We start from the raw sequence: 25,051 nt of genomic DNA on the forward strand, positions 1-25,051 counted from the left end.
AATAGAGCTTGCTATAAGAATGCTAGCATCAAGTGAATGATTTACACAATGAAAAGAATAAATTCCAACATGTTGTTCTTTCATCTGGTTCCATTATTTTGTACAATTCCGCCACACAACAAGTACAACCATGGCTAATCTATAGATGAGGATATAAGATCTGAATTCGTTGATCATAAAGAAATTTTGTTGTGTTAGATCAATAACATCTGCCTTTAAGGACTATTAGCAGATCAGCATAAGCAAATATTGAAACGATAAATTACGCATGAGGGTTGTGTGGGTCGATGCGGCTCTGTAACTGTGAGAAATAGATTTACTTTTTTGTTCTGTTGTGGTATGTTTCCGTATGGAGTTTTCTTTATTTGAATTTGGTGTAAACGGTACAGTAGACTCCCCCACAAAATTTCTACTTTTCTTGTGCTAACCTGTTTTCTCATTAAATTTCGGGTCAAACAGCGATAATAAAAAAGCTTAGTTCAATTTTTTGAAGGGTCAAGAACAAGAAGAATGAAATAATTCTATTCTCTTAGGTAATTATGAATTGGGCTTCTAGTGGTTTTCCTTAAACGTAAATGATTTACCTTACATAACAAGCTTTATGGAGTCCATAATCTGCTAACGATAAAATACTTAGAGCTATGCTGATAATAGTGTATGAAATATATATTAGCTCTTAGCCCCCGATTTCATTTATGTATTTAACAGCATCAGTGGAAAATAATTAGGAATATATTTCAATAAAGTAACCACACCCGATCTTCTCTTCTTTCAACCAGACTAAATTGACATGTGTATGTTGTATAATTTTCAAGCATTACAGTAAGATATTATACTCATTCGAAATTTTTTTTTTTGGAACTTAATTGTTTGAGTTGGCAGACATTATTGTGCTTTGGACTCAGAATGCTCCAAATGTTTCCATTAAGATTATAGTCGAGAGTGGCAATTAAGAGCTAATATTAGAGGTTACTAAAATTTTAAGTGAAAATTGCAAAGAAATATACAAGTGACAAGAAGAGAGGGTGAAGAAGCTAAAAAGCAATAGAGGGTGAAGGTTAATCTAGAAACGCTATAGTAAAGACATATCTCCAGTAGATAAAAGGTAGAAAGCGTTCATTTTTTGAGGCTATGAAAAATTGAAGAACACTGCTGCGCTTAAGAATACCACGAAGCCTAAATTGATTGCAGAAGATGGTGCCTCATTTTGGGTAAAGAAGGAAGAAGGAGAATTTAAGGCTATTCCAACTAGCTTATTGTCGACGCGTTCAAAATCTCTTTCAGTAATTTCGGCTGCTTCAACTGTCCTTGTATCAGATCCATCGTCACTATGTTGACTTGAAAGTCAGAGAACATGATATACTAATTGTAGAATTAGCGCAATCTGCTCCTACCTTTTGGAAATGCTAGAACATTTTGCGTCATTGCATATGTTGGTACAATTTGCATTTCTGATTTTGAGATTAGGAATGCATCGCTGCATTCCTTCACTGCACTTTATATCGAAACCAGCATGTAAGTCAGTTTTCAGAAAATGAGATAGCTTTTAGATCCAACGTGATTATTCGAAATTACCTGAGAAAGCTCAGAGATACCAGGAGCGACTCCGTTATTACAGATACAGCAATAAGATAATGTGGTTTCATCGCAATCGTTCACAGAGGCAAACATGTTATAATCTTGACAAATGAGATCACAGGCTTTCATCTGTAGTACACACTGTTCTGATGATCGGGCATGTACAGCAATGTCGTTGCTGGAGACTACTTTCACAACGCCAAGAAATATGAAGAGCGACAGAAATGAGCATGGTAGGAAGATTGACGAGTGCATTATCGTGGATATGCTGTATGAGGGTGATATACTGATTTCTATTCAGCCAATGGATGATATAATTGTAGGGTATAATAGGGTCTAATCTATTAAATATAGGCGATTATTTTCTACTTCATAAAGTTGAAAGTATATTTCCTCGAAAATAAACAAATAGCTTTCAACCAATCTCAGGAGAGTTAGATGAATTCGAAAAACGAATCCGAATCACGCTTGATAATAATTCAACCTTTTTTTACTCTCAGAAGCGGTTTAAGTATTTTAATAGGGACAAATTCCCAACTTGGAAGAGCAGGAAAGAGACGAAATCTTCAAACATGAGAAATGTAGAAAAAAACTCGTCTAGAAAGTAAAAGGACCAAAAAAAAAGGGATATTACAGATTCTAATGGAAACGAAGTAAATATCATAAAGATATTAATGTTTACATTAATGCTTACACCATTAAGGATAAGTAATCATGAGCAAAAAAAAAGGCAGGAAATAAAACTAACGAAGAAAACTACAATTAATCACCCTTTTTGATCTGCCGATAGCTTTTCCACAAACCCCATTCCTCTAACTTTGGGCCGATTTTGGGTGTAACTGCGGCAACGATTAAGAGGCGTAACGGCATCAAAATCTTATGGACTGCATAAGCAACCAGAAACATCGTCCACAACGACGGCCCCTCCGCTTCATCGGTACTCAAAGCATCCTTTTGCTCGAAATATCGAGATACCCATTTACCCAAATTTTCTCTACAAAAGTCCTCTACGCCTTTTACAGCTCCGGATCCGCCGAAATGCAGTAGCAGGAAGATGAGTGAGAGATCGCCGACAGAAAGTAGAACATACATAGCGAGTGCAATAGGGCCATAGGTTTGAATAAGCTTTTTAAGGCCTTTTGCTGGTGGCGGAGAAGATTTTGTTGGATTCTCTGTTGAGATTTGGTCTGTATTTATTTCAACGTAATCTTTCGTCCCTTGCATCATCTTAAATGGCAAAGCAAAGAAAAGGCGATGAATTAGAATTCAAAATTTTGTTGGTGCTCTAGGATGCCGCAGGAATTTTAGAAATCGACATATGTAAAACCTCAATTAAATCAAACGTGATATTTTCAATTGTTATCACATAAATCAGGTTCAACAAATATTCTTTGATATTTACAGGTTTTTCATAATGCTTCGCCTATTGCTATTATGTTGAAGCATTTGTGGTAACTCGCTTTAAAGTAAGGTGTGTAGATCAGAACAATGTTATCTATATCATAGATACATTCTCACCGAATCCCCACAACCCACTTAATATAATTGGCTAATAAAGATGATATGTGCGCTATAGAGTAGGTTCGATGTGATCAATGAATACCTGATTATTTTTTGTGAAATGCTTATTCAAATCCACTCGACTAAAGCAACCGCCTCTCAAAAAACTTTAATGTGATTTATTTAGACATACTATAGGTCTAGGTTGACAATCTCAACATCAACTCAGTTTGATCCTAGCTTGGTTATTCTTGAATTATTTTCGAAGGATTTTTCTTAGTGTCCTTTTTTAACATGCATATGACTATATCTATCATTAACCCAAAATTATAGAAAATAAAAAGGAATAGGTTATTAAAAGAAGTGTAGTTATATACAGCAATATTATTTATTTTTTTGCCGAAGAGATCATCTCATTTCTCCTCCGCTTCCTGTAACAGAATGTGCTCCAGGCGTTGATGGAAGCGCTGATCCTTGCGACGTCGGATAATCACCTACAAGCAAGAAATAGTATAAGAAATTAGCTACTCTCCTAGAACTCTGTATCTATTCAGGAAATCTTAATTACATTCGTGGACATCTTCCAATATTTGCACCACCTCCCGCATATCCTTTTCAATCACGCGGGCCCAATTTTCCACATCTCCGAGCTCTTTGAGCGCGCCATTAATTCCATCAATCAGAGCCAGCCATTGTTGTGTCTGCTTGGCGAAATTTATGGTTTGTGCTTGGAGCCGCTTGGTATCATGCTCAATAGCGCGTTGATTTCGAAGGATCTGTGACGTTCTAGTGCCAAATATCAGGATGTTGTTTACGATTTACAGAATGTATGGCTTTACCGCTCATTGAGCGAGAAGGAGAGATTGGCACTCAATGCATTGACGGAGTCGATAGCGTCTTTTCGCAAGAGGTCTATTACGCGTAGGAATAATTACAAATGCACATCAATGGAGATGAAAATAAAAGTCTCACCATTCTGTTTGCGAATCTGCGCCTGTTTCTGTTGATGTTCCTTTAGTAATCGAGAGAGCATAAACGCAATTTGAGCCGGAATAGAAGCCGCCTTTGTAATCCAAATAATTACGGCCAATTTTGCCGAGTCTTCTGATTTTTCTAACCAGTCCAAATTGTATTGCCCTTGGACATTTTCTTGTATTTGATTTGTAGTAGTTGATTCATACCTACCATTTGGATTATCCTTCTTCATCTCCGCTTTTTCATGCCTGCTCTTCATACTCTGCGTAGGCTTGCACTGCTCTCAGGTGTTTCTCTTACTACCTGCTTCATTGCAGACAATGAATTCGGTGGCAAAGTAAACAAACCTGGTCTATATCGCCGTAGTGGTTTGGCTTCATGTTACTTTGTTCTCCATTCGTTTAGGTTATTCAAAGGACTTCGCGTCTCGCATACAATGGCATGGCAATCGCAATAGATTATAAGCTTAACTTTAAGCCAGAAAAGGCCGATTTAATAGAAGATTTACATACACGAGCGGCAAACCGTATATTGAATGTCTGTCGGCAGAATGGGTAAATTTTTTATTGCTAGACCTTGAATCTCTCCGTGGTATCCACTTTTACTTATTCTGAATCTATCTATCTAGCGGTCTCTACATTAAACTAGGTCAAGGGATAAGTACCCAAGCTGCTGTCCTTCCCGCCCCTTTTCAACGCATACTACGTGTATTATACGACTCTGCTTCACACGTCCCATTTTCAAAGATTGTGACAATATTCAAACAAGATTTTGGTAAACACCCAGACGATATATTCATAGAGTTTGAGCGAGTTCCTATTGCTAGCGCCTCTATCGCACAAGTGGTTAGTATCTATTTTTGTGACTTATGTTGATTCTTTGGCCGAATTTGATTCTACTTTTTTTTTTCTCTTCCATTCCATAGCATCGTGCTCGATTAAAGGATGGGACCCCTGTCGCCGTCAAAGTGCAAAAGCCTGAGATTGCTAAGCAGTTAGATTGGGATATCTGGGCCTATAAGAGTAGCTATTGCTGAATTGCCTATTCTTCTCCTTAAGTAACGTTGACTTACAATTATATATTCTTAAGCTCTCTTTTATTTATATGAAAAGATATTTGACTTGCCAATTTATTGGTCGACCTCCTACACTGAAGCCCAACTACGCCAAGAGGTATTTCGCTTTGTCCTATATAGGATACGGATGACTAATTCGCCTCCTGTTTCACAACTAGACGGACTTTCTCAACGAGGGCAAGAACGCCGAGCTTGCGCGCCGCCATCTCCAAGAAGACGTCAACTTACGTGACCGCGTTTATATTCCCGATGTCTACTGGGACTACTGTTCTAAGCGAGTTCTTGTGGCGGAGTGGATTGATGGTGTTCAGGTGACGGAGGCGGAAAAGGTGCGCAGCATGGGGTTCCGAGTGGCAGATATAATGGATGCGGTGGTGTCATATTTTGCCTTTCAAATAATGCAGAGCGGGCACGTACATGGTAAGGGGGGAGATGAGGGAATTACAATTCGATTGAATCTGAAACAATCCTTTTCGTTATTTCTTAGCTGACCCGCACCCGGGGAATGTGTTTGTAAGACCACACCCACACAGACCATCCCGACCACAGATTGTCGTGCTGGATCATGGGCTGTACATCCATGAGTCGGAGGAGTTTAGGCGACAATACTGTCAGCTATGGAAGGCCTTGTTCATGATGGACACAAAGAAGGTCAACGACATTTGTCAAAAATGGGTATGCACGCCCGGCTTGAGTCGACCTCTCACTCTCCGTTTCCTAACTCTATCTATTCACAGGGAATCCGCGAGTCCGAAATGTTTGCCTCCTTCACCCTACAGCGCCCGTATTCTCCCAGCAAGCCTCTCCATCTCTCATCCAGCGTGTCTCTCGCAGACACCTATCGTCTCCAGTCCGACCTGAAGAACCGTGCCCGCAACTTCCTCTCCGATGCCGCACTCTTCCCCCGAGAACTGCTCTTTATCGTAAGGAACATGTCGATTGTGCGGGCCAACAACAAGACGCTCGGCTCTCCCGTGAATAGAATTAATATCATGGCACGATATGCGGTTCGCGGCGAGTATGGCGTGCTTGATGATATTTACGACATACGAGACGTGTCGCCACTGAAGGCCACGGTGATAAGAATAAGCAGAAATTTCCATAGCAGCTGGAATCGGATGGTGTTCAGGGTGGTTTTGTGGTCGATGAGCGTAGTGTTTTGGTGGACGCAAGTTCGGGATGCAGTGTGGACCTTTTTCGGGGGAAGGAGCGAGAATTTCGAGGAGTTAATGGATAAACGGCTGGCTTTGGAATTAGAAAAGGTGGGAATTAAAGTAGACTTGGACGCTTTTGACGCGTAGACACCCTCGAGGTTGACTTTTTTATGTTTTCACTATCTTTCTTTCTTTTTTCCTTTTTCTTGTAAATAAACGAGTACGTTTTCCACCTAACCGTCGTTTCTCCACCGGGAAATTTTAAACACATAGCATTTATGTTCTCCCAAGGTTCAGGGCACAAGACGAAGTAGTAAGCATATGGTTCTTTTGATAGCTAAGATGATGCATTCTTTAGAAGGGTGGAAGAGGAACCCTATATATGCACAATTCACAGACCCTATACAAGACATGAACAATAGGGTCTGTGAATTGTGCATTTGCTCGTCCGACCGGTCCCCCCCCTCCCTCCCTCAACGAAGATATTTCAGTGTCATCCCCCTGACAAAGGATGGGAAAAAGTAGACAACAGGCCTTTCTTTAAAAGTGACTTTTCTTACCACATATACACTTGAATAAATTGTTTATTATGTCTAGATAAAGACTCCAAGAAAGAGTAATAAAGTTAAGGTGAAAAACAATTGAGACAAAAAAAAAAAATAACAAATTAATTAAAAAGTATTTTTTCTCTCACCTGCCCCCATGCTGCCTTTCAATACCCATCCCATAGCAGCAATCGGATCCCCATTTGCCTGTTCCAAGTACCCTGCAAGGGTCTGACGATCCACGTGCGGTACCGCAGCACAGAGATCGTCCAGGACGGCGCTGAGCTGTTCAACATTGCACTTCATTTGCCCAGAAACACTTGTACCTAAAGGGGTGGATGTAGGTGTGACCGCACGAATGAGATGAGTGTGACGTCGTCGCTGCTTGTGGTCAGGGGCAAGCGACCGGTTATCGGAGAATGCTTGTAAATGAGTGTTTGGTTGATTACTTGTGCCGTTGGTGCTTAATAGAGGTGGGGTGTAGGCTCTCGGAGCTCCATTTGTCGGGGCAGAAGAATTAGGTGGAATGCCAGGAATCACCGCCGAAAAACTGGCCGAGCGAACTGGGATCCCATTTTCTGGTATAATGCTACGATTCCATTCTGCATGGGAGGGGGATATTGGCCGCATCGTTGCAGGTATAGACGAAACGGATGCGTTGGAAGGCGAAGCCGATCGGCTTAGCTGAGCACGATCCATGGGAACTCGTTCTACGGGAGTGCGAGACCGGGATCTGAACGGATTGCCCGCGAACGATTTCAGCGATCTCAACCCATTCGACTCTCCAAGATGATCCCCGGAGTTGAATGAAGAAAGGGGGGCAACCGATGAGGCTACGCTTGCCTCAGATGCGAATGAGGGTCGTCGATTATCCAGCGACATCCTCATCCCGGAATCCTCCTTGAAGCCTTTATTCGACAAATGAGGGGTGGATGCTACGCTCAGACTCTCCATGGAAGAGCGTGAGGCCAAGCTTGCCGTTGAGTTTGAGAATTGGTTCGCGTTGAGATACGGCCTGCCCTCCGATCCTGCCGAGAGAGGCTGGCGCGCGGCTGTGAAAGCTTGATACTTAGCAGTCAAACTGGTGGGACTTGCGTCTTCATGGCCAGAAACCCATTCACCAAGCTCGGTGCGGTAACGACGAAGCTCTTTGCATGCATTTGATAGTGCGGCAATGCGCTCGCGTCGAGGAAGGTTGATAAGATCCTTGTACCGGACCGTAGCGGGGACACCTGACCCTTGCCAGAGGGCCCTCTCCTTCTCCTCGTCATCACTCTCGTGTTTTTCAACCGCGGATTTGAAACTATCTGGGCTTTTTGTTTCCTCCGGGGAATAGAGCTGTAAACAGTCCAGGTTTGTGTCTGCAAATCCTATAAATGAGATCGGACGACTCTCTTTCTGGTGGTGGTGTGGAATACTTAGGGGTGAAATGGCGGTATCGAGGGATGGAGCCGGAGATGGCGCATGGGAAGCAAGGTCCGACTCGCTATGTGAGTTGTGAATGCGTACTACACGTGTAAAAGGTGTATCCGTCCCCTTTGAGTCAGAACTGTCGTTTGCCGGCTTGACAGAGGTTTTGTTTGTTGCGTTGGTGTGGGAATCTTTGAGAGGCTTTTGAAATGCTTCAACTCGTCTGCTGTGGCCAGAAGAGAGGACAGGTTTAGGAAAAAATAAAGACAAAGTAGAAAGAGGCCATGCTTACGGTTCCTCTGATTTTACAGACGTAGTCTCCGCGGCTTCAAGGGCATCGTATGCTTTTACTGTAGTCTGCAGCATCATAATCAAGTCCGTGTCTGTCATGGAGACAGGCCGTGCTCTTGAGGTGGGAGTAGCAAGGCCATTAGCTGTGTGTGAAACAAAAGGTTCAGACGAGCCCAGACTATAGAAAAATGGATTCTCGATCAATAGCTTACACTGTCTTGACTTTGCAGATGGCCGCTGTGTATCGATGGATGCTCCTCGCTCTATCAAATTAAAATAAAAATACAATAAATACGGCAAGAACTTTAAAATGAAGTCAAGGTTGCAAAATGAGACAAAAAAAGGTTTGAAAACGATGTTTTTCCTGATAAAAAAAAAAAATGCTTGGGACTTACCGTTGCCCCATTTAAACTCTTCAATGTGGATCTGTGGGAGAACATCTGCTGTACCTGGTGAGAAGGGTATAATCATCATCTAAAAAGGACAATAGAAGCCGTGGCACAGAAAACAACCAACCTGAATACATATTTGACGAATTGAGGAAAACTTAAACAACGAACTATGAAAGATATTGAGCAGATTATGATCGTCGTGCGCACAATCCTGAAAGAATCCTTGTGTTTTCAGAGAACAAAAATACTAAGGCGGATTGTATAATGGAAAGCTAATTAATTAGATGCATAGTACAGACGGGAGCAAGGGCCTTGTGTAGAAAATAGAAAGAGATAATAAGAGAGGGGCAAGCAGTAATAAAGAATCTCTCAGGGGGATGAGGTTGCTATAGGGGGAATCAATTAAGCTTGTTGATGTTTAGGAGAGGAGAGAAAAGGGAAAAGTTGAAGAAAATGAAAAATTAAGCAGCGCAATAAAAATGGAAAATAGGAAGAAAAAATTGATCTCCTAAATGATCATAGTGCTTTTACACTCTTCTGGAAGGATATCCCGAAGAGTCTTTTATTAAACAAGCAGTGTGATTATACTCATACATATACATGGGCCAAATGCCGTTGGTCCATCGAAGAACATGGCTGGTCTTTAATACCTTCTCGCCCTCTCCCCCACTTTATCTCAACAGAAACCTTCAAAACCATTAGGCTGGAAATCAATCAATGGCAAATCTTAAAATAATCCAAGAATCAAACTCAGCCGGATTTATTTTTCACAAAGGCTCAACTGTCCACAAAGACGCTTCTGTGGCAACTCAACCTCTTCTGAGAGGGTAATGCCATATCCACTGTGTACTCACGCCCAAGAAGGTTTCTGCTATTGTGCAATATCCTCTATTTCGGACTGCGCGCATTGGAGTGTGGTTTGTCTATGAGGCAGCCTGCCATTTATTAATGCGAAAAAGGGCAGTTTTTGGGGACTCTTTATCCCCTTGTGGATCCTGCCGGCTAAAATCACCCACTTAAACACATGAGCAGGAGATGTTGTGGGCATGCTAGAGTAGCATAGTGCGGGCAGACGCGTTTTTTCCTCTGCTTTTGCTCGTCACTCTTCCATTTACTCAACCCAATTCAGACTTAGGACTACACTAGCATTAGGCATTTCAAGACCTCTTGCATCCCTAGTCTTACTGATAAAAATTATTTCTTGCTACCTATTTCACAACAAATAGCAAGTGAATCATTATTTTCTTCGGACATGGCCCCCCCCCCATATTTCGTCATTCCTGAGTATGCTGTAGCCACCGCGATGCCGATTGAGGATGAAATACAGCTAACCAGGATATTCCTCGAACCTCTTTACGCAATTATCGTATTTTCACTATAGCATTAACTTCGATGTCCCTTCTATTTATAGGTCAGAATCTAGTGGTCTAAATCGGGCTACGATAAATAAATACTTCTCAGCTCTGGGGTTTCGACCTAATATTCCTAGCACTCCGACTAAGAAGCAATAAACCTGAGCACAGCATTAACCTGAAAGCAGTTATTGTGGCTTTCTCGAGAAGGTCTAGGAACCTCAGCCACCATTCGAGACGAGTACCATCTTGCTCTCCAAGAGGGGAGCAGTCACCTTTCCGAGAAAGGAGACTGCAGGAAATTAAAATTTCCTAGATTCTTAGAGATTCTCTAGACGAGAAATTGATGGAACCTGCTGGAAACTAATGACGATGAATATAAATTTCGCGCAAAAACCTATTCTTTCCTTCATCCTTTCATACCAAGTTTTTATCCCACTTCCACAACCACTCACTCTTCCCCCTTCTACCCACTCATATAATTCACCAATACTATGGCAGACGCCGAAACATTTGCCTTCCAGGCTGAGGTCAGCCAGCTTATGTCCCTTATTATCAATGCGGTCTACGCACAAAAGGAGATTTTTCTGCGCGAGCTCATAAGTAACGCTTCGGACGCCCTCGACAAGATCCGCTATGAGTCCCTGACAGACCCGTCGAAGCTGGACACCGGCAAAGACCTCTACATTCGGATCATACCCGACAAGAAGAACAAAATACTCACCATCCAAGATACGGGTATCGGTATGACCAAAGCTGACCTCGTCAACAACCTCGGCACGATTGCCAAATCCGGCACAAAGGCTTTCATGGAGGCGATCTCGTCCGGGGCGGACGTTTCGATGATCGGGCAGTTTGGTGTTGGGTTCTATTCGGCCTTTCTTGTTGCAGACCGCGTGCAGTTTGTCTCGAAGCACAATGACGACGAGCAATACATCTGGGAGTCAGCCGCAGGAGGGCACTTCACAGTGACACGCGACCCAAACCCACATCTCTCCCGCGGTTCCGAGATCCGCCTGTTCCTCAAGGAGGATCAGGTCGAGTATCTCGAGGAGAAGCGCATCAAGGAGATTGTGAAGAAGCACTCTGAATTCATCTCATACCCCATCCAGCTCGTGGTCGAACGTGAGATTGAGAAAGAGGTTGAGGAGGAGGAGGAGGAGGCGGTCGAGGAGGAGATGAAGGAGGGGGAGGGTTCGGAGGAGGACAAAAAGCCTAAGGTGGAGGAGGTCGAGGACGACGAGGAGGAGGAGGACAAGAAGAAGGAGAAGAAGAAGAAGAAGATCAAGGAGTTGAAGACCGAGACCGAGGAGCTCAACAAAACCAAGCCCTTGTGGACTCGTAACCCCGAGGACATCACGACCGAAGAGTACGCCTCGTTCTACAAGGCCCTCACCAACGATTGGGAGGATCATCTTGCCGTGAAACACTTCTCAGTCGAGGGGCAACTTGAGTTCCGTGCTCTTTTGTTTGTGCCGCGCCGGGCGCCGTTCGATCTCTTCGAAACCCGCAAAAAGCGCAACAACATCAAGCTGTACGTGCGCCGCGTCTTCATCATGGACGACTGCGAGGAGCTCATCCCAGAGTGGCTCAACTTTGTCAAGGGGGTGGTGGACAGCGAAGATCTCCCGCTCAACATTTCCCGCGAGATGTTGCAGCAGAATAAGATCCTCAAAGTCATCCGCAAGAACCTTATCAAGAAGTGCCTCGAGATGTTCAGCGAGATTGCGGAGGACAAGGAGAACTTCACCAAGTTCTACGAGGCGTTCTCCAAGAACATCAAGCTCGGCATCCACGAGGACAGCAACAACCGTTCGAAACTCGCCGAGCTGCTGCGCTTCCACTCGACCAAGTCTGGCGACGAGATGACGTCGCTCAAGGACTACGTGACACGCATGCCCGAGGTCCAGAAGAACATCTACTACATCACGGGTGAGTCGCGCGCGGCCATCGAGCACTCGCCATTCTTGGAAGTGCTCAAGCGCAAGGGCTTTGAGGTGCTCCTCATGACCGACCCCATCGACGAGTACGCGGTGACCCAGCTGCGGGAGTACGACGGCAAGAAGCTGGTGTGCATCACGAAGGAGGGCCTGGAGCTCGAGGAGACGGAGGAGGAGAAGAAGGCGCGCGAGGAGGAGACGAAGTCGTTCGAGAATCTGTGCAAGCAGATGAAGGAGATTCTCGGCGACAAGGTGGAGAAGGTAGTGATCTCGAACCGCATTTCGGATTCGCCATGCGTCCTCGTGACGGGGCAGTTTGGATGGTCGGCCAACATGGAGCGGATCATGAAGGCACAGGCCCTGCGGGACACCTCGATGACGACCTATATGCTCTCCAAGAAGACCATGGAAGTCAACCCGCGGCACCCCATCGTCCGGGAGATCAAGACGAAGCTGGAGGCGGACTCCTCGGATCGCATGGTGCGTGACCTCGTGACGCTGCTGTTCGAGACGTCCCTCTTGTCCTCCGGGTTCTCGCTCGAGGATCCAAACTCGTTCTCAGGCCGGATATACAAGATGATTAAACTCGGGTTGTCTATTGACGACGAGCCTGTCGACGGTGGCGACGTCGAGACCACCGACGCGCCCCCATTGGAGGAAGCCGGAGAGACCACTATGGAAGAGGTGGACTAGAGAAGTAGAGCATCTAGGATAGCCCAATGATATACTTTTTATGTGATTTCGTTTCAAGAGGCTTTCGGCTCTGTTTTCTCTCTTTAAAAGCTTGGGATTCATTGTTAATATTTGTGGCAGACTTTTCTTTTTTGTTCATTGTCTATTTGCGTTTCTTTTCTAAATAATACTGTATTAAATAAATTGATAAACTTCTCGCATCCTTTGACACCATCCCCCATCCAAGTTTACTCTGCGGAGTGCGAATCCGCTCCGTGACTGAGGTCTCCCACTTTTACGCGTCGCTAAATTTTGATTTTGATTTCGCGCGCAACACTTGCTTCACGTTAGGAAAGCCCGCCATTCCATCAAATCATAACTGGTCGTGATGGCAGAAGATATCCCTGACGATATTCCTGAATTCACCACATTTGAGCACCAAAAAGAAAACATTCTTCCGCTGCGTCAGGGTCGCAGCGCAAAGGCTCTTGCGTCGATTTTTTCTCTGTCGCCAAGCGGCCTCGACGCCCATCTGGCCGAAGGGCATGCGCGTTTCCAGGCCGAGCTGGCTGCGCTCACCCCGGACGACGGGGACCCTCTGGATGTCCATCATCGCTATGTCCGCTGGGTCCTTGAGCATTATCCTCAGGGGCACAATCATGACTCCAATTTGATTCCCCTGCTCGAAAAAGCAACACGCGCATTCAAGGATGACGAGAGATACAGGAATGATCCAAGATACCTCCATCTATGGTTGATGTATGCAAAGTATGTGGAGGTGCCACGAGACATATTTGTGTTTCTCTTGCGTAATGAAATTGGAGGCGAGCTGGCTGCGTTCTATGAAGACTATGGTGGCTTCTTGGAGTCCATCGAAAAGTGAGTTGGGCTGGTACACTGCGGGTGCTCCAGGCTTGGTTGGAAAGGATCATTTTTTTTTTTTTACTAACTAAACAAATGCATCCTCTATTGTGCAGATACGATCAAGCCAAAGAAATCTACGAGCTGGGGATCCACCGTCGGGCCCAGCCTCTTGAAAAGCTCCATCGTCGGTTCACACAATTCCAGCTACGCCAGATGCAGCGCCTAATCAAAGCCGAAGAGGAGGCTGCCCAGCCTCAGCACGCCGACGCCTCCGCCCCTGCTCGGCCTGTACAGCCAAAAGTGCGCAAAGCTTTGGGGGCGAAGACCACTAAACCCAGCTCCACCTCCGCCGCAGCCTCGTCGACTCCCTCCGCTTTAGCCAACCCTGCTTCTGCCGCCAACGGAAGAGCTCTGTCTGGATCGCGAGGTTTAGGCGGGGCCGCCACCATCGGGCCGGCAAAGAAGCCCGTGAGTAAAAAAACCAACCAAGCCAAGATTTCCATCTTTGTGGACCCGGATGGCACGGCTTCCGCCACGGCTCCCGCGGCACCTTGGCCCGATGTCGGGACGGAAACCTCGCGGCGGAAAGAGAATAGGGTGGAGGCGACGCAATGGCGGGGCGCCAAGCTCCGACAGGCACCCACCGCGTCCACCCGACCGGTTTGCGAGAGAATCGAGGTGTATCGAGACGAGGGCGAGGAAGAGGAGGCCCCGAACACGAGCGAGAGCGGAGAAGAGGGCGGCGAGGAGAGCTGGAAATCCATCACCATTGCACCCAAAGCTGGCGAAGAGATGAGCGAAGCGGAGATGCTGATTAAGAACCCGTTCAAGAACTATTCCAGCCGCGAGGTGGATCGGATTTGAGGAGGCAAGGGGCTGACGAGCGAGAAGGGAGAACAAGGGCCCTTTGTTAGCATTTTTCTTTCACTGTAAACTAATGCTTGTTTCTTGTTAATCTTTGTGTGCAATACTACTCAAGCCTAGACGCTTCTCTAGTCAAGCTCTATCATTAACTCTATTTCATAAATAAATGAAGAGTACAATACAAGTGGGGTGTTGGGGGGAGGGAGGGGTGGTAGCCCCGCCCCTCCCCCCCCCCCCCTCCCGACCAAAGAGGAGGAAGGGCGGATGTCAGCCTAAGCAAAATGCCCTTGGACATACTCTAAAACTTGGGCAGCATTATCCCAGTAGACCACTTGAGCCTTCAGCAGCTTCCAGGGGTCCTCCACCTTCATCGAGCAGCCCGCGCCATCTTGGAGCAATCGATAGAGCGAGTGGTTCTTCCGACAAAGCAGCGTACCGTTGTGAAGCTTAGTGGCCGGGCAAAAATCGTTCTAGAGGGGAGAACAGTCACGTCAATGGACGAAAAAACGACGTTTCGCAAAGAGCCAAGGTCGGGGTAAGGGGCCCCTACTTACCAGCCCATCTCCCAGATAGATCATGCGCGTGAAGTTACCGCGCTCCTTGACATACTCGATTAGCTCCTTTCCTTTGCAGAGATTCACCGGGCAAATCGAACAGCCATGGGCGGTGCCATCCTCATATCGACGGACACATAACCGGCCGCTGGCGTCAAAGTGGGCGGGGTTCGTGATAATTTTCGAGAAATAGTGTGCGATGTTGTAGTGCTAATAGAAAGAGGAGGGAGAGGGGAAGAGGGGGGAACAGGGATTAGCCATGGCTGCCTAGTTCTGAAAACCAAAACGGGTCGCAGCTCGAGTCCTCACCTTTAGGATCGTGTCGATATAGAATGTATTGCTGTCCGAGATAATGACCATTTCCACCCCGGCGGTATGGAGGATGTGGAGGGCTTCTAGCATATCCGGCTCCTACTCAACAGCAATCAATCTCCCCTTAGATGAATGAGCGTGAATGGAGATTGGCCATAGTCTGTATATACCATCACCATGAGCTTCAGGGCATTTTCAATGTCGACCTTTGTGATTCCCTGCTCGTGCATCTCGCCCAGCAATTCATGCCTGCAAACGTAAAAACAAGCACGCAGAGTATCGGCAACTGTCAACATTCAATCGCTCAGAATTAGGCATAATTTTAGACTCAACTGGAGATCGGTCCACTGCACGGTCCCGCTCAATTCTAGCTGCTTGGCCGCTGAGGCGGGGGAGAGGCTGATAGTCTGCTTGTCGGTATCGCCTTCAACCAGCGACCTAGTACAAGAGAGCAGAAAAGCCCGATTCGGAGGGTCAGTCTAAGGGTAGGGAAGCAGGAGAACACTCTCGAGATGCAACGAGAATGGGGTCTGCTCCTCACCAGTCGAAATCGAACAGGGCAAGAACACGATGCGAGGGGGGTTCGATGCCCACCGGACTGGGATTATTGGGCGACATTCTGTACTGAATTTGCACGAAAGAAAAGGGAAGCGAGACGAGGGTTGGAATTTCGACCAAAGCAACCGTATGCCTTAACCTCCCATGATTTTGTAATGTAAGGTTTATTTTTCACATTCAGTGCGAATTTCAGAAAGGCTTAGGAAAGACGATGTGTAAGCAGATTTACTCCTTTTATGCTAAGCAACGTGTTCAAGGCGGGAGTAGGAGGAGGGGGGAGAAGGGAGCGGGCGGAGAAAACGGCCTTTTAAAGCTTGCCTGGAGTTCAAGGAGTTGCACCTCAGTAATAGATAATGTTCCATATTCATGCGCTCGGAATGGAAAGGAGAATGCACCAGCCAGAGGATGGCGGTTGCTTCTGAGCCATCCCCATAAGATTGGAGGATATCCGGCAAATGAAAACAATCTCTGATGGGGAGCAGGTATCGTCAAGGGGAGGGATACTTGCGCGCGCCACCAGAGGGAATAGAGCTTGTTCTCGTCAGAGGCAACCCATAGAAGATGGATCCAATATATTTGAGAATAACAATACACTTGACAGATGCCACGCGTTTCCCCCTTACTTGTTTACACTCGCACACTCATAAACTTTCTTCGTCTTTGGGGGAGAGGAGGGGTGGGGCCGGCATTGGGACCCGCCCAGTCTGAATTGAGGAAAACAGGGTAAAAAAGAACAAGAGTGAAAAATAAAGCCACCAGGCAGCCCCCCCTCGTTGCGCGTTTGATTTGTGACGGCTCGCGGATTCTGTGGAAAAGGCAATGATTGCATCCCGATTTCCATTCGTCCGACAAAGTCAGTTCAAGGTATCACCATCCGAGTTCTGTTACAAGGGAGGGGATGGGACGAGGTAATTTGCTAAATGGCACATCTGCGGGAATGAAGACATTGAGCAGGCTCGCACAGCAGGGCAATTCTCTCGCCCATTACATAGCATGCAGGAGGGCCAAGGGAGAAATGGAAAAGAAGAGGTTGGAGGGTGGGGGGGGGGGTGATATCATGGAGCACCGTCCTATTCATTAACTTGGTTTAGGATTAATTTCGTGGGCTAGCTGTGGAAGTGATTTGTGAAGGCTAGCGCCACCCCTAAATAGTATAAACCATTTGAGGCCGATGAGGTGTAGTCGCCCGAATTGCAGACTAGGCAGAGGCAATTACGTCAGTCCCAATTAATTTCAATAAATCGCTCTGGCATGGCCCGTTTTGGCTAGACTCGAGCGGATCTAGGTTTGAGAGGGGTTAGAGCTGAACGTGGAGGGGGGGGGGAGACTATCACAAAGGGGGCGATGGGCCGGATGGCTAGAGGCACACTAACGTCATATCCAGCCGAGGGGATTCATTGTAACATCACGCGAGCTTAGAGAGGACAGGAGCGTTCTCGGAGATGAGTACATTGTACGAGGAATGCAGTCTCGTGGGCCTGCGCAGCGTACACCAGCCCGAGGGGGAAAAGCGGCGGGCCGCGGGGAGGCGGTTAGGCGCGGAAGGGGACAAGTGCAGTGCGCGGAGAGCTGGGCGGGTGGGGGAGAAGGAGAGGATAGGAGGGCTAGCTTTCCAGAGGGCCGGCGGGGGGGAAAACAAGCGCAAGCAAGCGGCGAAAACCTGAAGCTTGCGTGCGCCTCGTACGACGGAATACTGGCAGAAGAAATACAAGGTTTTATTGCTCTGGGTGGACAGGAGGGGGCTTTTTGTTTATTGTGCGGGAGCTGTGTTTCCCCTGTTTTCGACCCGATTGACCACTTGTCCTCTTGCATCACGCAACTTGCCTCTCTCAGGCTTTCGAGGAAGAGGTGTCAAAGGCTCCTTAATTAAAAAATGGATTGGCTCCTATCGTGAGGAAGTTTATTTTCCTAAAGCATCTCCAAGCGCATCGCATGCTGCATCTCCTTTGACTTATTCGCGTAATATTGGATTTTTTTTAATTTGTCTTGACCATGTCGCCTTGTGACCCCAAGGACGTTCTCCACCGCGCACAAGGGCGAGGCCCTCTCTCTCGCCCCTCGCCGCTTCCTCGAGCGGGGCCAAGACCCGGCGCTGGCGCTGGCTCAATCAGGGCCGCGGGCGGCCAAAGAGGTCTTACTATAATTATATCACCCTTAGTCAAATTTAATAACCATTTAGAATTACAAACCCGCGGGCAAATTCTTGTTTTTTTTTGCGCGCGTGCATCAGAAAAAAACTAGCCAATTTTTGACAGGCAGCGCAATAAAAAATATTCAGCATGACGAATTCTTAATTCTAACTCGAAGTGAGTTTCCTCATAAAAGCCCGCCAACTTTCACGCAAAATTTTTTTCTTGCCTATGCAGAAAATCCAATTTTTTCTCCCCCCATCCTCCTAGCGTCTTTTTTTTTTTCTGTTTCGTTTCAAACCTTCCTCCTGGCTCTCCCCCAACCTGACCTCCCAGCGTGTTCTCTCCTAACGCTCTCCTGCGCCCCCCCGCTCTCTCGCTCTCCCGCCCCTCCTAGCGCCAGCTGCCCAATGCCTCGTTTAGAAAATCCCAACGCCTACCGCAATTGCAGAGAAGTGACGGAGTACTCCAACAAGCCCGCGGTAAGGATCCCCCCCTGCTCTGCCATCCGGGCGCAGCCGGAATCGGCGTGTGCATGGAGCTGACCCTCCCCCCCTCCTCTTGCCTTTAGCTTGACTTTGATCTAGATGAAGACGGCCACTGGGTGGATGATGATCCAGCCATGAACCAGCTCCAGGTCGAGTTTCAGCGCAAATCAAAATGCCGCATTGCGCGGCCCAAAAAAGAGGTGAAGCGGAAGCAGGTGCGCTTTCCCCTGGCCAAGCCCGCGCACAAGCCTCGCGACGATTCCCTCATTCCCCGTCTGGTGCGCAAGCGCCCCTTCTGCGGTCTCTACATGAAGGACTGGCCCGCCTACGAGTTCCGCCGCGACGACAACTTCGTGGTCACCACCGACCCCGGCCAGGTGCAGTTCCACCGCCTCAACGAATTCCTCCAGAAGCAGGCCTACTGGTCCACGGGCCGCTCCGCCGAAACGATCCTGCGTGCCGCCGAGAACTCGGTCAACCTCTCGCTCATGGAGGTCGTCAGCGAGAACCCGACCGAGGACAGCGGCTACTCCGAGGACGATACCGGCAGCGCCTCGCCGCTGCTTGAGCCGATGGGCGAATATCGCCAAATCGGCTACGCCCGCATCATCACCGACTTCGCCACCTTCGCCTATGTTGCGGACGTGTTCCTCCTGCCGCAATACCGCGGGCGCGGCCTCGGCGGGTGGATGATCGAGTGCGCGCTCGCGATCCCGGAGGTGCAAGGACTGAAGCGGTGGTGCCTGCGCACCCAGTTCAAAAAACAATTCTATGCGCGCTACGGCTTTGCCGACGCCAAAAACGCTGACCATCTGATGGAGTACTATCCGGTCGACGGCACAAACTAGCCCAGTGCGTGCCCTTCCCCCTCTCCCTTCCCCCCAAAAAAGAGCATCCCTCTTCCCCTCTTGTAATGCCCGTCGTTGATCGACGAGCAGTAATATGTTTGCAATTTATAATATCTGCAATTCACATCTTGCATTCTCTAAAATACCCTTGTTTTTCTTTGTTTTTTTCGCCTTTCTCCTATATATATAGTATCCTCTACATATCTATACATTATATATACAGTTTACTAAAAATGCTTAGAAAAAAAATGAAAAAAAAGTTTTAAATAGGCCTATTCTTATTCTTATTTTCTTACTTTTCTTACTTTTTCTTATACATAATTTGGCTCCATTGCGCTTGTTTCGATGTTATTTCACCCTGTTTTCTGCCTTGACACTTTTTCCTTCCCCCCCCCCCCTTTTTTTTCCCTCTCCTCGCTGTTTGTTTTCTCCCCCTCCCCCCATCTTTGCGACCGGTTCGCACCTCTGCCCATGCCGGGCGGAGGACAAAAATAAAGAAATTTGGCATTTGTTCCAAATCCATTGACTCAGTTGACAGGTTTTCTCACATGGATGCATGCGGTCCATCTAACCCCTTCATTCCTCGCTACTTGTCTACACCCTCTCTTCCCCCCCCCCCCCAACAATTTTGCAGGCCTTCTTCCATTAGGGTAATATTGCCAGTTTGGCTGCATGGAGTTCCTACAGGACGACGTGACATGGCGAGAGCCTCTTTTGGTATATGAAAAAGCAAACAAGGGGATAAGGAGAGCTTAAGCATTATTTGGATTTCATGACCAGGCTGGGCAAAAAGCTGCACGGATCGGAAAATTGGATCCATGTAAGGAGGTGTGGGAATCGGGAAGTGTGAAATGAAAAACGATCCGGCGAGTGATGAAAAAAAAGGAGATTCCTCAGTTAATTAATCCCAAAATAAACCTTACCTGTTGTCCTTGTTGCTAAAGCTGGGTTCACTACGACAACTTTGACTAGCAGAGGTTGGAGCAAGTTACGGAGAACGCTGGCCGCTAAACCAAGCCTCGAGATAGAGGGTGACAAAAGGCGTAGAAAGTCGGCTCTTGTACTTGGAATCTATAGGGAAAAGCTAGTGGGTGTAATATAACAAAACCAGCATGCCTTGGCATGGTTGAATCCCCTCTTCTAAGTCCTGTGGAGGTCACCTTTGGGTGACTGTTTAGTGAATAGTCACAAAACAGTCGATCGAGTTGGTATTTCTTGAGGATAGCCTCGAGAAATAGCAACTCGATCGAAAGCGAAGGAACATTGAGAACAACGGGACTACGTTTTCCCATCCGGTACCATTTCGCTTAATAATACTCGAAAATTTTGCTTGGCCCTACTGATAATCACTGACTTACCCCCGCCCTCCTTCGATCAATGAAGACAGGGCCCGCTTGTCGGCCGCGAGCTCAGTTCAATTTGGCCGTTACTATATATATTACCTCCTAATCTAAATCTCCAAAAAGGGGCCCTCAAGAGCTTTCCAGCCTTCGCTCACTTATTATTATATTATATTATATTCCCTCTCTTATCAATATTCGCCATGGCACCCCCACTTCGCACTGCTGTCATCGGAACCGGTAAGGAAACCCCCTAGCATTGGAAAATGCTGGCAGGCCATTTCAATGGTTGGTTGAACTTTTGAATTCGAATTCTTTTTTTTTTGGTTTTGTCCTAGGCATTTTCTCGCGTAAGAGACATCTCCCTGCATTTGAAAAGCAGAGAGACAAGTTCCAGATCGTCGCCTGCTGCAATCGCTCGAGGGAGAAGGCGGAGATATTCGCGGATGAGGTATGAGGCTATTTGGAGGGGGGGGAGGTCCAGCTGGCTTTTCTACTGACACTGGAGCTCTAGGCGAAAATTTCACACGAGCACATTCATTCCGGTTTGGACGGCCTGCTCAAGAGTGAACCCGAGGTCGAGGCATTGGATGTCATCCTGCCCCCCACCGATAATCTTGCCGCAACCAAGGCCGCTCTGTCCAGCGGCAAGCACATTGTGCTTGAGAAACCCATTGCTCATTCGATCGAAGACGCGCGGGAAATCGTGCGGCTCGCGGAATCTTCGGAGAAGGTCGTCATGATTGCGGAGAATTTTGTGCATCGCAAGTATGTTAGAGAGATGAAGGCGTTTATCGAGGATGGACATCTCGGCGAGGTAGATGCAATGCATTGTGAATTCACCCCGGCGGCGCCGCTAATTCCCCTCCCCTCTTCCCCCCTCTTCACCCTCTGTTCTTGAACACTAGGTCGTCACGTTTATCATGACAGCCGTCCGCCCCTATAACCCTGAGAGCCCCTACGTGAAAACAGCCTGGCGCGCCAATCCCGCGCACCCCGGCGGCTTTCTCTCGGATGCCGGTGTGCACGACATGGGGCTCCTCACGGCCGTGCTTGGGCAGGTCACCTCGGCGAGTGCAGCGACCCGCCAACAATATGAGATCCACGGCGCGGACGACACTCTGACCGCCACCCTCCGCCTCGCCAGTGGCGCGGTCGGGAGCTACATTTCCACAGTGGCGGCCACCACAGGGTCGTTCCGCATGGAAATTTTCGGAACCAAGGCCACCCTCCGGCTGGTCGAGGGGCTTGTCACTGTCGAGGACAAGCAGGGCAAGCGGGAGCTGTGCTTCATGGCGCCCGATGAGGACGATGTGGAGGCGGAGATGGTCGATTTCTATGCCGCAGTGCGCGAGGGGAAGAAGCTGACGTGCACCCCTCGCGACACATTCCATCACCTGGCCGTCATCATCGCGGCGCTTCAGAGCGCGGAGAGCGGCCGGGAGGAGAAGGTGATGGAGCCTTGAGAAGGAGAAAAGGGAGGAGAAGAGGGGGGAGGGGGGCGCAAGTACATTTTGTATTAGGATTTATTTTTCTCTCTTGAATATGATAAAAACAACAGTAGGATAATCGAATGATGGGGTGGCATTTTGGTGGTATGGAAGGAGTGTATGAAAGAAAAAAAAATAATAAAAAATTAAAAAAGATCAAGATCCAGATATATATATATTCGAGGGCAACAAAGGGGGGGGGGGGAGAGCAACAGGAGATGAAAAACGGGGGAGATGGGGGGGGGGGGGGTAGAGACAAGTTTTTGTTCCATGGTGGAGCTCTTCTCTCCCTTCTATCCCATCCTCTGCCTCAGTTTGCCATCTCTTGAACCCCCCCCCATCCAACTACAACAACCCACAATCACGCAGTGAGGATTGAACGACGATATCGTTGACCGAGTTCATCACAAAGGTGACTTGCTGCGTATCCGTGGCGCATGTGAAGTGGGTATAGATCTACGCGGGGAAAAGGGAAAGGAGATGAAGAGGTTCAGATGAAAGGGGGAGGAGGGGGCGGTTTGTTAAGGAAAGACATGACGCACCTGCTTAGTCTCTGACTGGTTTAGCGATACAAACTTTTCGAGGAAGAATTCGCACGCGGAATCAAAGTCGTTCGAGCCTAACCATCCAGCCACGTATAGGATAGCGGTCACTAAAAACAATCAACAGGGACAGGGCGGATGCAATTGCCTACCTTGATATTCAGGGAAATATTTGTTTAGCGGGGATCGGGGCAACTTCTCGCGGAACAAGTCCGTCTTGTTCAAAAAGAGCACGATGTTCGTGTTGACAAACCACCTGAACATGGGGTTGGAATAGAGATTGGGTATTCAGGGTGGGTTGTATTAGATTCGAGGGGGAGCAACGTACCTAGAATTGCATATCGAGTCAAAGAGGGTCAAGGACTCCTGCATACGGTTGACGGTCTCGTCTTCGCGCAGTTGCTGATCATACTCCGAGATGGCCACAAGAAAGAGAAGAGCCGTCACGTTCTCGAAGCAGTGGATCCACTTTTTACGCTCGCTCCGTTGACCTCCGACGTCGAACAGGCGGTAGGTGATGTCGCCAACTTGGAAGGTGGATTCTGGTCAAAAAGAAAAGCCAAAGAAGAGATGAGTTCAGCGACGTTAACGCGGGGTGTAGTGGTCTCGAAAAAACCAGCCGCGATACCATACCAGTTATTCCAGTGGTTTTAACGCGGGAACGTAAAACGTCTTGGTCGGTGGGCAAATAGTCGGGCTGTGCGATACGATCGATGGCATCAAAATAGCTTCAACATAGTAGATCATCAGCAATATTGCACAATGTCCCCCTCCTCCCTGCTCCTCTTCCTCTCTCCATCCGAGTGGATAAGACACAAAAAGAGTGTAGAAGGGGAGGAGAGGGGGCGTGGATGAGTACTCACTATTTAGCCGAATCGTTGAGCTGGAACTCTCTGCTGCGGTCTACGCAAGCACGCACCTTCTCGTCATTGAACCACAGCTCCTTGCAAGCCGCCGCGATATCGGACGGCAACCGATCGCCTTCAAAGTTGGTGGGTGCAGATAGAATGACCTGCGCGTGGTGCTTGTTTGCATCGGCGAGCTGCAGGCCCATGCCATCCATGGCGTTCAAAACGGCAACCATGGACTGGATGATGTTGGAGAACACGATCTCACGGTAGGATTCTTTTTCGTCCCGCGTGTACGACCCATCATGGATAAGCTTCATCTGCTTGAGAATGGTGGATTTTCCGGACTCACCGGCACCTACGGGAGGGGAGAAGGGGTTAGCAAGCGGGGGAGGAGAGGGCTTAAGGGCGACCGTGCTCTCGTACCTAGGAGGAGCATCTTTATCTCCTTTCTCAGGTTCAGGCGGTCGTTCTTTAGCTGCTCCTCTATTTCCTTGTTTCGGCGGGAGCTCTCTTTCTCCTCAACGCTCTGGCAACAACCCATGCTGAATGCTGAAGGTGCGGGATGAAGGAATGTGCAAGGTAACCTAAAGAAAGGGGTCGACTAAAGGCGCATGGTTAGGCAGGCCAAGAAGCAATGGCTCTTCCGAGCCCCGATGGGCTCCCGCCCTTCTACATACCTAATGAGAAGAGACGAGGCGATGGGGATGGATGGGCACTTTGCGGAATTATAAGCGAGAAGATATGAAGCGCGGAGAGAAAAAGGAGGAGCAAAAGGGGCATTGTGGGAGCGCGGAGGACAGATCTTGCTTTTGCTCAGGTTAAAGGGAACCGGCGGGAGAACAAGTTTTCTTCATGTTATCAACAACCGTTTTTCATTAAATTCTCATGCATTAGAGCGAATGCCCTCTCCCAGATGCAGCTCTGCTTCTCCGACGCGAATAGTTCCTGGAAGGAGCCTAGATGCAGCATGAGACGCATTGGTTAGCCTGATCAAGTTGAGGAAGCTTTTGGGAGGCGGTTAAGGTTGTTGGCCCTGACCGGTTTCCCCGCCGCCTTCTCCTCTCGCCCCCTTAGGCCAATCTAGTTTTTTTTTTTCCAGCGCAATCAAGATTCTCCCTTGCTTCTTTGTTTGCCGCGGAGGGGCTCGATTCGCCTAATGGCCGCTGCTACTCTCCGGCCTCGTGTCCCATCGCAACGCTCAAGCACGAAAAGATTCGGCCTTTGCCATTTCGTCACACCCAATCCGGAATAATTGAATCGAGTCGGCTGCATTCCCCTCGCCATACTTCGCCGAACACCCGACCGCCGCAGGAGCGTCGAGCCCGAT

The 25,051-nt window shown here is 47.8% G+C and overlaps 11 protein-coding genes across 11 annotated transcripts; 5 read left to right on the plus strand and 6 right to left on the minus strand.

Annotated features, from left to right (window-relative positions):
• Positions 1–1,129: 1,129 nt before the first annotated feature.
• On the minus strand, positions 1,130–1,833 carry VTP21DRAFT_4633 (uncharacterized protein; the record flags this gene model as incomplete). The annotated part of the gene is made up of 3 exons (XM_069395066.1): positions 1,130–1,328; positions 1,395–1,495; positions 1,576–1,833. 3 exons carry the CDS (start codon positions 1,831–1,833, stop codon positions 1,130–1,132), a joined length of 558 nt encoding a protein of 185 aa, XP_069256241.1.
• Positions 1,834–2,340: 507 nt separating this feature from the next.
• On the minus strand, positions 2,341–2,805 carry VTP21DRAFT_4634 (uncharacterized protein; the record flags this gene model as incomplete). Its single annotated transcript, XM_069395067.1, has 1 exon — positions 2,341–2,805. The coding sequence occupies one exon, from the start codon at positions 2,803–2,805 to the stop codon at positions 2,341–2,343; it is 465 nt and encodes a 154-aa protein (XP_069256242.1).
• Positions 2,806–3,486: 681 nt separating this feature from the next.
• VTP21DRAFT_4635 (uncharacterized protein) lies at positions 3,487–4,111 on the minus strand (the record flags this gene model as incomplete). Its single annotated transcript, XM_069395068.1, has 4 exons — positions 3,487–3,572; positions 3,647–3,864; positions 3,918–3,990; positions 4,051–4,111. 4 exons carry the CDS (start codon positions 4,109–4,111, stop codon positions 3,487–3,489), a joined length of 438 nt encoding a protein of 145 aa, XP_069256243.1.
• Positions 4,112–4,297: 186 nt separating this feature from the next.
• On the plus strand, positions 4,298–6,429 carry VTP21DRAFT_4636 (uncharacterized protein; the record flags this gene model as incomplete). Its single annotated transcript, XM_069395069.1, has 8 exons — positions 4,298–4,390; positions 4,459–4,607; positions 4,682–4,898; positions 4,979–5,075; positions 5,143–5,225; positions 5,287–5,548; positions 5,616–5,803; positions 5,866–6,429. 8 exons carry the CDS (start codon positions 4,298–4,300, stop codon positions 6,427–6,429), a joined length of 1,653 nt encoding a protein of 550 aa, XP_069256244.1.
• A 524-nt stretch (positions 6,430–6,953) lies between these two features.
• On the minus strand, positions 6,954–9,002 carry VTP21DRAFT_4637 (uncharacterized protein; the record flags this gene model as incomplete). Its single annotated transcript, XM_069395070.1, has 4 exons — positions 6,954–8,463; positions 8,530–8,671; positions 8,741–8,791; positions 8,924–9,002. 4 exons carry the CDS (start codon positions 9,000–9,002, stop codon positions 6,954–6,956), a joined length of 1,782 nt encoding a protein of 593 aa, XP_069256245.1.
• Positions 9,003–10,766: 1,764 nt separating this feature from the next.
• VTP21DRAFT_4638 (uncharacterized protein) lies at positions 10,767–12,905 on the plus strand (the record flags this gene model as incomplete). The annotated part of the gene is made up of 1 exon (XM_069395071.1): positions 10,767–12,905. The coding sequence occupies one exon, from the start codon at positions 10,767–10,769 to the stop codon at positions 12,903–12,905; it is 2,139 nt and encodes a 712-aa protein (XP_069256246.1).
• Positions 12,906–13,272: 367 nt separating this feature from the next.
• VTP21DRAFT_4639 (uncharacterized protein) lies at positions 13,273–14,612 on the plus strand (the record flags this gene model as incomplete). The annotated part of the gene is made up of 2 exons (XM_069395072.1): positions 13,273–13,763; positions 13,862–14,612. 2 exons carry the CDS (start codon positions 13,273–13,275, stop codon positions 14,610–14,612), a joined length of 1,242 nt encoding a protein of 413 aa, XP_069256247.1.
• A 272-nt stretch (positions 14,613–14,884) lies between these two features.
• VTP21DRAFT_4640 (uncharacterized protein) lies at positions 14,885–16,096 on the minus strand (the record flags this gene model as incomplete). Its single annotated transcript, XM_069395074.1, has 6 exons — positions 14,885–15,082; positions 15,167–15,376; positions 15,476–15,577; positions 15,649–15,727; positions 15,812–15,916; positions 16,020–16,096. The coding sequence occupies 6 exons, from the start codon at positions 16,094–16,096 to the stop codon at positions 14,885–14,887; spliced, it is 771 nt and encodes a 256-aa protein (XP_069256248.1).
• Positions 16,097–18,575: 2,479 nt separating this feature from the next.
• Positions 18,576–19,501, plus strand: VTP21DRAFT_4641 (uncharacterized protein; the record flags this gene model as incomplete). The annotated part of the gene is made up of 2 exons (XM_069395075.1): positions 18,576–18,647; positions 18,737–19,501. The coding sequence occupies 2 exons, from the start codon at positions 18,576–18,578 to the stop codon at positions 19,499–19,501; spliced, it is 837 nt and encodes a 278-aa protein (XP_069256249.1).
• A 1,543-nt stretch (positions 19,502–21,044) lies between these two features.
• Positions 21,045–22,307, plus strand: VTP21DRAFT_4642 (uncharacterized protein; the record flags this gene model as incomplete). Its single annotated transcript, XM_069395076.1, has 4 exons — positions 21,045–21,081; positions 21,180–21,292; positions 21,356–21,658; positions 21,750–22,307. The coding sequence occupies 4 exons, from the start codon at positions 21,045–21,047 to the stop codon at positions 22,305–22,307; spliced, it is 1,011 nt and encodes a 336-aa protein (XP_069256250.1).
• A 369-nt stretch (positions 22,308–22,676) lies between these two features.
• Positions 22,677–24,265, minus strand: VTP21DRAFT_4643 (uncharacterized protein; the record flags this gene model as incomplete). The annotated part of the gene is made up of 7 exons (XM_069395077.1): positions 22,677–22,787; positions 22,874–22,983; positions 23,026–23,129; positions 23,202–23,415; positions 23,507–23,601; positions 23,737–24,079; positions 24,148–24,265. The coding sequence occupies 7 exons, from the start codon at positions 24,263–24,265 to the stop codon at positions 22,677–22,679; spliced, it is 1,095 nt and encodes a 364-aa protein (XP_069256251.1).
• Between the last annotated feature and the right edge of the window lie 786 nt (positions 24,266–25,051).

This window comes from Calcarisporiella thermophila, assembly GCF_041956535.1.
Source record: "Calcarisporiella thermophila strain CBS 279.70 unplaced genomic scaffold VTP21scaffold_2, whole genome shotgun sequence".
Taxonomy (NCBI): Eukaryota; Fungi; Calcarisporiellomycota; class Calcarisporiellomycetes; order Calcarisporiellales; family Calcarisporiellaceae; genus Calcarisporiella; species Calcarisporiella thermophila.